This window comes from Lepisosteus oculatus, chromosome 10 (genome assembly GCF_040954835.1).
Source record: "Lepisosteus oculatus isolate fLepOcu1 chromosome 10, fLepOcu1.hap2, whole genome shotgun sequence".
In the NCBI taxonomy this organism is placed as follows: Eukaryota; Metazoa; Chordata; class Actinopteri; order Semionotiformes; family Lepisosteidae; genus Lepisosteus; species Lepisosteus oculatus.
The window spans coordinates 38,054,471-38,064,219 of record NC_090705.1 but is presented as its reverse complement, the minus strand read 5'-3'; the positions used below and the strand labels follow the sequence as shown (position 1 = coordinate 38,064,219).

General features: G+C 39.0%; 2 protein-coding genes across 2 annotated transcripts in view; one reads left to right on the top strand and one right to left on the bottom strand.

Annotated features, from left to right (window-relative positions):
* Positions 1–267: 267 nt before the first annotated feature.
* Positions 268–2,062, bottom strand: utp23 (UTP23 small subunit processome component). Its single transcript, XM_006635644.3, has 3 exons — positions 1,636–2,062; positions 1,263–1,437; positions 268–795 (listed from the first exon to the last, which is right to left on the bottom strand). The coding sequence occupies exons 1-3, from the start codon at positions 1,821–1,823 to the stop codon at positions 397–399; spliced, it is 762 nt and encodes a 253-aa protein (XP_006635707.1). The 5' UTR covers positions 1,824–2,062; the 3' UTR covers positions 268–396.
* Positions 2,063–2,473: 411 nt separating this feature from the next.
* Positions 2,474–9,749, top strand: part of eif3hb (eukaryotic translation initiation factor 3, subunit H, b) — a 154,420-nt gene continuing 147,144 nt past the window's right edge. The window contains exon 1 of the mRNA XM_006635569.3: positions 2,474–2,631. Coding sequence (XP_006635632.2) covers positions 2,515–2,631 — 117 coding nt within the window. The 5' untranslated portion in view covers positions 2,474–2,514. The remainder of the gene's footprint in view (positions 2,632–9,749) is intronic.

Genomic DNA, 9,749 nt, shown 5'->3' with positions numbered 1-9,749 from the left:
CGGAGGATTTAAAGTATACAGAAAAAGCATTTCACTATAAATAAGTAGGACGTTGAATTGCTGGTAACCAGTTTATTTCAATGCCAAGCTTGTAGTTCAGGTCGCATTTTGCTTTTCATATATTGAATGAAAGAATGGGTTGCTATAAGCAAAGATTTTCAGTACAAAACTGCTGCTGTGGACCAGTAAATACTGGAGAATAGTCATTTTAAGTAAAACAACTTGGCATCAGCAAAGTGTTGCTGACTGATTCACATCGAACAACTCTTAAAAAAATAAGTTTTTATTTGGTGCATTTTTGAGAATTCCGTTCTACTGTGGCCTTATTTGTCCTGTGAATGTAAATGGAACCAGGCGATGCAGGATTAGCATGATCACCTGTACAGCACGAATGTCTTATTCTTTAACAGCTGCGGAAGCCGGTGTAACGCACACAGGAGGTGAGCGTATCGTCGCTTTATGTTTTCGGTGACGGCTCCGTTTCCTCTGGCCCTCGGCCGCCTTCGGTGGCGGTGCAGCTGCTTTTTTCTTTTTCTTTAGACAGCTGAGGGGGTTGGGGGCTCCCTTCCTCTTGCGCTTCTTGCCTCTGCGCTCTGTGCTTTCCTGCAGCCCCTGCTGCTCCTTCAGAGCCCGGATGCTCTGCTGCTGCTCGACCGTCACCAGCTGACCAGCTTGCCTCGCCTGGACGTGAGCCTGCGACTTCGGAGAAGGCTTGTCCAACACCATCGTGTTCTGGATGATGAACATCAGCGGGACTCCCGGAATGTTCTTCACAGAAGCGGTCAGGTCTTGGTCCTGCGGATTGGAGGGACGGAAAGCCATATTCTGGGTTAGCAAGTAGCATTGTAGTATTGCTGTCCTCGGCATTCTCTAATTTTATTGTAGTTTCCGACTTGGATTCTGAAAACATTCTGTTCCAACAAGCAAAGTAAACCAAAAGAGACACAAACCCACAACTAACCACATGTAACCAAGCAGGATTAATTCAAACACACTCTGGTACAGAAGAATGTTAGAACAATATTGCATTTATGAAAATGAGTACACTTATGAATATTCTACCACACACAAGACACCCTACTTACATGAGTACAACTAAGTAGTGATATGAAAGGACAGCAGTTTCATAATTCACATGGTTACCTGAATCGTTTACTTGAACACTAGATTTACAAGACTGTTTTCAACACAAAACGTAAAATGCATGTTATCGAGTGAACGCAGACAAACCCACATCATCAAGATCACTGGTAGTTATTTACCTGTGTAGCAACGAAGTAGTGGTGAGGGTTACTGTCTCCAAGCATAGATTTGAGGCACAGCGATGCAGCAATTGGATCCTTCATATGGTCACATTTGCGAATCTGAAACCTCTGCAAGATTAGTTTTGCTCCGTACAGCTCCTTCCCAAGAGATTCAAGTTCTTTTAAAGCACAGCTGTAGAAAGAGTATGAGATAATCGCTGTTCAATACAGAATGTACTATACACAAATTACAATTCTCCTGTGTTAAACCATCTTCTGGATTAACACTAGTTGTTTCTACAAGATTTTTGCAAATGCAACTCTAATCAGCGAGAAGACGACCAAAAATGCAAGAACATCCTAAACTGAATCAAGAGCGAACCAAACTTACTTCGTAGTACACAGTTGCACCTCTCCCATTAGATATTTCGGCATTTGCTCTTTAATCTGGATTTTATTCTTCAGAGCGGCTTGGCAAAATGTGCCATCTATCAATATTTGAAAGGGTTCCCGTAAACCGAAGTTGTATTTAAAAAAACTTATGTGTTTCTTGGCGTGTTTCTGGCGCTTGATCTTCATCTTCTAGACAAAAGAAACCAGTTAACAGAAAGAAAAAAAAACAGCATTTATGTTTTGCTGGGCATCTCATAGAAATGCTCGTCTTTAATAAATATGATTTTAAATGCTATTTAAACAGTTTCACTATTAAATGAATTACCAATTATTAAAAACTAATGTTTTCTCTACTTCTACCCAGCAAGGAAACGCATGGACTGCCCAAACACGTGCTTCCGGTGTGTTTTACCCACATTCTTCCCTCCAGAAACACAAACTTCTAGACGTGCACTGAAGGATTAAAATACATGTTCTCGTTAATTAAATGTTCTGGAGAAATTAGGATTAAAGAAGGCTGAAATTATAAATTAACATTAAATACCGAAATTATAAACGGATGCTGTTTTAAATTACAAAGTAAAGAAGACCTCAATATAATATTGCACTGATTACAATAATGATCTATCTAAAAAAAAAGGATAATTGCAACACATTGCCTTGTACAAACTGCGATTGTACAGACTTTCAGACTTTCAAGTGAAATAGTACATGATCAAGAGACTGACGCGCATGGCGCTGTTACAAAGACTGTTACACAAGGCTGTTGTTACTCGTTTCTGTCCGAGCACCATACAGCGTTACACCACTGCGTTATATCCGGCATCCGGCAGAGCGGAGTTCGGTTTCTTCCTTTCTGAAAGAGTAATCAGGCAACATGGCAGCGCGCAAGGAGTCGGCCGCACCAGCAAGCACCGCTTCTGCTCCAGCAGTAGCTTCGACTACGGGCAACATGCTGGACTCTCCTGTTAAGATGATTCAAATTGAAGGGCTGGTAAGTCGCAGCGATCGGGGGAGCCGGGTGGTGTGAACCACACACCCAGCCTAGGCGACTCTCTTGGCGCTAACACACATGGGCAGTACAGTATCCCGTATAGGGCAGAGGAAAGGATGATGGTGTTGTTAAGCTCATTTGGTGTGCTTTTTAATTCAATACCCGTCAGTCGGAACATGTCTAGTCATCGAAAATCGGACAAACTGTCGATGGACTATGACTAACTTTTTGAAGACTGGTTTTACTTTGTTCGAAGCAAAACAAAATCTCTTTATCATGGAGATTGTATGGAGATGATAATATCGTTAGTAATAATCACACCGGCTGGGATTCAAAGCATTGCACTGCGCTGTGTTTAATCCAGTTGTGGTTGGTGCGAACAAGTAATATTACTGTATTTGAAATATTTAAATATCAGCCATTCATTTGCAGAGATGCATGTATAGATACATGCAAGGGGTGATGGGAGTTCCGGGGAGAGGGGACTGCTTCCTGTACTTTTTAAAGCATCACTTGAAAGTACAGAGCTCTTGTACCCATTTCAGAATGTTTCTACACTAGATATTACGTACGCATTAAGTAGTCTGTAAACTTTAACTGTCAGGCTTTCTATCTGGTTTCTTTCTGTGATCGAACACTTTAAAGGTTGTCCACAATGGTTCTTCATATACGTAGAAGTATAAGAAGTCTTCGTTAGCAACACCGTAACAGACCTAATAATAGAGCTTTAAATCTCCTTTAATGAAAGTTAGAAAACCATGCTGATGCCCTGTGTTTGGAAGTTTTTTTTTAAATAATTAATTCAATCTCCGTTGTAAAAGATTTACATAAGCTCTTCTTGCCGGTCTCTTGTGTTCAGAAATTACAACATTGTTGAATTAAGTCACCCGGCTTCTTTTCAGACATCCTTGGATCTACCAGGACTAAAAATGACAGGAGGCCATCTAGCCTGTTTGGTAGTTAATAGCTTATTGATATTAGGATCAAATTTGCAGTAGCTGTATCTTAAAGAAGCCAAGGTATGGGTTTCAGTATGACTGGCTAGTTTGAGCCCACAACCTTTTGAATAAAGATTTCAGTTTTTAATGCGCTTCCCAATAGTTTCCACGTACGTCCCCTGGTATGTGTTTCACCTGTCTTTCTGAAGAGGTCTGGTGGGTTGTTTTTTGTCAATACCTGTAGGGACTTTGAATATTTATATCATATTTCCTTTTAATCTTCTCTGTTCAGGAACAAAAAGGCACAGCTTCTTCAACCTGTCTTGTGGCTGATGAGACAGAACCTTTTCTTTAGCTTCAGAATGATTCCAAAGCAACTTTTCAATATGGTGACCAACATTGTGTGCAATATTCTAAAATGAGTCATATCTTTTCATCCCTTTATAGGAATTCCGTGCTTTTAATTGTATATCCTTGCATTTTCTTTGCCAACTTAATTGTTTTGCCATGTTGTACAGATGATATAAATGGTCACTGTAAACATGGTCGTTCTGTTTTTATAAGTAGCCTCTTTTGTTTCATTGTTTCCCATTTGGAATTTATTTATTTTTATTACCTGAATGCAAAACTCTGCTCTCATTTACATTAAATGTCATCTACTAGGTTTTTGCTGAGTCTTGACTTTTGTCTAAGTCTTTTTAATTTTAATTTGCTGCTTCTACAGTGTTTGCCAGTGCTCCTAATTTAGTACTGTATGCAAATGTTACTTGTTAATGAACTGTGTCGGAATCTAGGTCATTGATATAGATTAGGAAAAGCACGGGTCCTAGTGCATTTTTGTGTAGCACTCCACTAATTATGTCATTCCAATTTGAGCATTCACCACTTAAAGCTTTTTATCCCTTATTAGCTACTAACTGCCAAAAGTGCTGGAGGAGCTGAATGTACTCGTCTCATTTGTAACCTTATGTTCTTATGATGCTGAGTGTCCACTTATCACATTTAAAATAGGATTTTGCCTATTCCAGCTAAGAGGTGAAAAATAAATTAGAGTCACTACTATCGGGGGTGTCTGTGTGTGAATTAATGCAATACTTAATGTCACAGTTTGGGCTATTGGTTTAACACATTCAGTTTCATTTTTATGATGATTTTGAGATGCAGAGAGTTTATAAGTCTAGCCTGTTACAGAAAAATCGCACAATGGAGCCAAGACAATTGGGAGACATGCATGTGACATCATGTCATGGACAGGGATAGTGGATACATTGTATGTGGACCTTTGTGCATTTGAATACCATGTCCTTCCATGAATGCAAACTTTTCTGGGTACAAATGATGGTTGCATAGTAGGCAGGCTGGGCATTTATAGTGTTTTGTAGTTTGTACTGTAGCTTTGCATCGTAATGTAAAAGTACAAATATGAGCTACCAAGTGGTGCGGTTGTCTAAATCGCCAGAGAAGCTTTAGAAGTAATGTAAATGTCCCAGCAATGATGTAGAGGCATATGAAAAGAGATGAGTAGGATTCTTCATCTGCATTTACAGTGTGACAGGATGGACTCCTGGCAACTTTTTGTAGTGTAGGTGCACACGTGCTTTGATTCTCTAGTCCTCTCAGAATTGAGCAGACCACTGTTTGGATTCCAAAATATTTAAATATCCTTTGTTACATGGTAAAATTGGGAAATTGCAAGCAGTTTTGGAGGTGTTAAAGTAGGACCAGTAATCATTAATTTAGCAAATTGAGCAAAATGACAGTAATCTAGCTGGAAAAGAGAATCCACAAACTGGAGCTCATTGGTACTGATCTGTTGGTGATTGTGGAAAATGCCACCACAACACATGAGTAGTAGTTTTTCCCACCAGAGAGGTGATATAATGATTGAGAGCAAAATGGTAGTTATGCAGCCATCTTGATTCAAACAGCAGTCCTACACATTTCAAGTTATTTCACAAGATAACAGTGGTTCAAATTGTGCAAACAACATGGCGGTCAGACAGCTATTATATTTTCTGTAGGAACCCTGTTTTACCATGTTATTTGCAGAGGTGGTTCATGACTTTTTTTTTTAATCGTCTCAATCTCATTAAGTAACTTTCCAAGCTAATGTACAGAGCCATTTGATCATCACATTAGGTGACTACTGATGCTGTATCTTGCTTACATATATCCCTTCAATTTCTGTAGTTTTATAGGCAAGAGTAATCTAAAATTATTGTAAACTGACTTAGAAATTCTAAAGTTGCAAAGAAACCAGAACTTTGGACATTTTATCCACCCAAGAATTTGCTGAGCTTTATCCAATACAAGGTCACAGGGGTCTTGAGACACAAGGCAGGATAGACCATGGACACCATGGACTTGCCAGTCCATTGCAAGACGCACACAAATAGAAACATGGGCCAGTTATCCCAGAAGCCAGTTAACCTACTAGCATGTCTCTGGACTGTGAGAGGATATGGGAGCATCTGGAAGAAACCCACAAACACGAGGAGACCATACAAACTCTGTGCAGATAGCACCACAGACCCATTTCCATATATCCTTTTGAAATTCTCCTGGAAGCAGATATTCCTTGTTTGTAAAGGTATGTTTTCTGTAGGAACATAGTATAAATCCGGGCACAAAAAGAGAACTGCTTTTTCAGAGGTGTGTTGAAAGCTGAGTGTCAAGTTCAAGACAAATTGAGTCATAGACAGGCATGTACCCAATTGCCAGCATTGTATTTTGGCTTTCTTGTGCAGAAAAGATCCGTTTTGATTCTGTGATGGATATCTTGTTCAGGATAACGTGGTGTAAAAAATGAGCATGGGTTATCCAAATGAAAGCCTAAAGAAATAGCTAATTATGCTTGCTTGTAACACCTAGGTTATGAAATGGTGAAATTAAAATACATTGCAGTTTTAGTAAAAGATGCATGGAGAGCAGTGTATGTTTGGAATTTTACTGTGAGTAGCAGTAGGTGGAGCTCTTTACCTGCCTATTAAAATCTGACATTGCTTTGTATTCCTTTTGTGCTTCCAGCGCTTATTGTTTTTCACATACTAAGCAAGTTAATCGTGACAATACTTTTTGGAGGTGAAATTCTTTAACGCCTTTAATGGTCCAAATCGATTGCTAGCCTCCTTAAGTAAAAGTAGTGTCTTAATCTAGGAAGATCCAAATTAACCACCCCAAATGAATTTGCGATCATTAAACATATTCATGTCTTCCTCCCAAATGCAAGGTCTGTGCTAAGATTTTTGATATTATATTGTTTTCTACTGAGACGATAGAGCCTATGAGTATTATTTAAATAACTCTTGTCAGAATTTGTAATGAATATTGTTTTAACTCTTGTTGCCTTGCTTTAAACAAAAATATATCCTAATGCAGTTTGGGACTGTGAGTAAGATGACTGAAAACATGTCTCTAGTGATGCGTTTGTTTAGAATTGGGCTATTTGATATCATTCACCTGTGCGTTTGTATTTAAGGAGGGAGATTTAATACTGAGGTGGATTCATTGTATTAAGAAATGAGTTCTGTTAAGATTTTGTTGTTGAGATTCTAAGGGAATAATTCTGGATTTTACATGTTTATGGAAAATAGAGCTCCCATGTTCTTCCCATGTTCATGTGGGTTTTTTCAGGTGTTCTAAAGCACCTTCCACAGTCCATAGAGACACTGGTAGGAGAATTTGGCCCTGGGATGAGTGTGAGTGGTTGTATGTCTGTTTATGACCTGCGATGGACTGGTGTCCCTTCCAGGGTGTGTCGCAGCTAGCTGGGACAGGTTCCATCTCCACCTGCTGGGACCAGTATCCTGCATCCCTGAATGGGATGATGCCGGATCCTGAAAATGGATGAGTGGATACAATTTCTGAAATTCTAGTTTCTCTGCAGCTTTAGAAGTCAGTATACAGTAATTTTAGAGGGTTCTAGCTTATGTATATCCATCCAAGGGACACAGATATATAGATTTTAAGTGATGCTGCCCTTGGTTTCTTGAAGTGATGAATGTGATAAATCAATTGCAAGAATATAAATTAGGTCTTTGACAAGAGTAAAATCCTGCATCCAAGAATCCTGTATCAATCTCTTGATTGCCACATCGTTCACATAATGAAATACAACATCTTATTTTGAGGGTTTCCTTTTTAGTTCAGGTTACTGGAGTATTCAGCTGTTTCATGGGTTTATAGAGAACTGACTGAAATAACGGTTGTCAGTCTTGACAGTGGTATTTTTTTTCTGCTCTGCAGACTTCCCTGTGCGAATCAAATCAAAGCATGAGGATTAGATTGTAGCAGGAAAGGTTTTACACCGTTGTGTGCCCCCCCCATGTGACTGAACATGAAATTGTGGTCTTTTATGTTTAAAAAGTTTGCCTGCACCATATCAGATTTCAATTCCAACACAAGGAAACAAACCACATGGGGCCATTCCTATTGCCGTATTGGCTTAGAAGCAACACTGTTTACAGGGAGTACGTATATTATTGTATGATGGGGTATACTGGTTATACCAGTGTGGATTATGACATTGAAAGTTTCTGTACCTTTCAGCCAATGTAGGCCACTAACCAGGGTTAAAGACAGATGGCATGGACAGGCCCGATGCGTAGTGTCTCCAGTACTCCAGCAGATATGCAAGTTGTAGACCAGACACAGGTCTGGGTGGGAGTTGTTTAGTGTTCTCTGATCACTACACTGATGCAAAACAACACGACGAGACCTCTTCTGAAATAGGAAGACCCGCTTGCTAGAAGGAGTCCCTAACTCTTGTTCTTATCCTCTGCTGCTGAAAGAAATAAGACATTGCAAATTAGTTCCTCCTTCATACAGACCAAAGCTCCCCTGATGTGCACATACTTTGTGACGGGAATTAAACGGGTGTTATTGAGTTCTGAACTGACAAGAAGTGAATTCAGGGGCAAAGGACTGAGCTTTAATATCTGATATTTCCTCCTAGCGTCTGTGAGGCTGAGCCTGTCTCTCTTGTGATGTTGGTGGAGAGAATCAGCTCTCATAATTTAGCCTTTTCGAAAGCAGACTGTCTCGTTGAGGGCCTTTTGTTCTATTGAAACCAGTTTCACCATCCTAAATGGCTTTGTCTTTATTTGAACTAAGTGTTGTCCTTTTTTGTGAAGCGTGTTTGTATTTATAGAGGCCTGGACTCAGGAATTATAAATGATAAGTTCTAAATGGTAGTTTATATGTTTAATTATGATTAGTAAGTAAATATTAGTTTGTCTTTAAGGTTTGACTTCTCATTATACCACTATCACACAGTATAAGTCAAGTGAAAAGGAGATCATATGAGATGATTAGCTTGACTAATGGGATAAATTTAATCTGTTTTGCCTTGGAGGCATGATTTTTCTGTTTTCTATTTTCTATATGCTTTTTTAATTTGTAACAATTGAACTCTTAATTTCTAAAATATTGTGAACGAAAATTTAATGATAAAAGTACCTCGGAAGTGGAGTCTTCACACACAAGACTTAGAGAAATAACTGCAGTTTTTCCCCTGCAGAGGAGGAAACATTGTGAAACATGCACATTCTGGGAAGAGAAGCACTTGGAATTGGTTTCTGACTTTTCCTGTACTCAGCTTATTTACAGGCACTCTTGTGTGGAAGAAGAGTTGAGATATTCCTGCGCAAAATCTTGTGACATGTTGGCATTCAAGTGAAAGTTAAGAAATTGTCTGCACTTCTGTTGGAGGAAATTCAAAAACTTTCATCCTAGGCATCTTAAAGATTAAAGGTTTGCATGTTTGTCCTGTTCCAATTACTGGAATTCAAACAGACATTGAATGCATTGTGCTTGTAAGCAAACACACCACCCACCTATATTTTTCTAACTATCCCTCAAGTGACTTCTCTCTTGACAGTTTTTTTTTCCTTTGGTTAACAATCAGCAGGTTGAATTATGCACCTCTGTTTCTGAACTTTTCTCATTTATTTTTTTTGATGAGGGGACCTCTTTTATGTCTTCCCTCTGGTACCAAAGGTTTAATTAAAAAAGCCCCATCAAAGGTTTATTCTGTGTTTTCTTGTAAGTCAAGATAGCAAGGTACTTTGCACCTTACCTCATGACAAAAGGAACCTTTGATTTCTTATTTTGAGTATCTAGCCTGAATTGTCTAGTCAAGTAGAATATGGTCTAGTGTTATTGACATAAATATGTATCTAG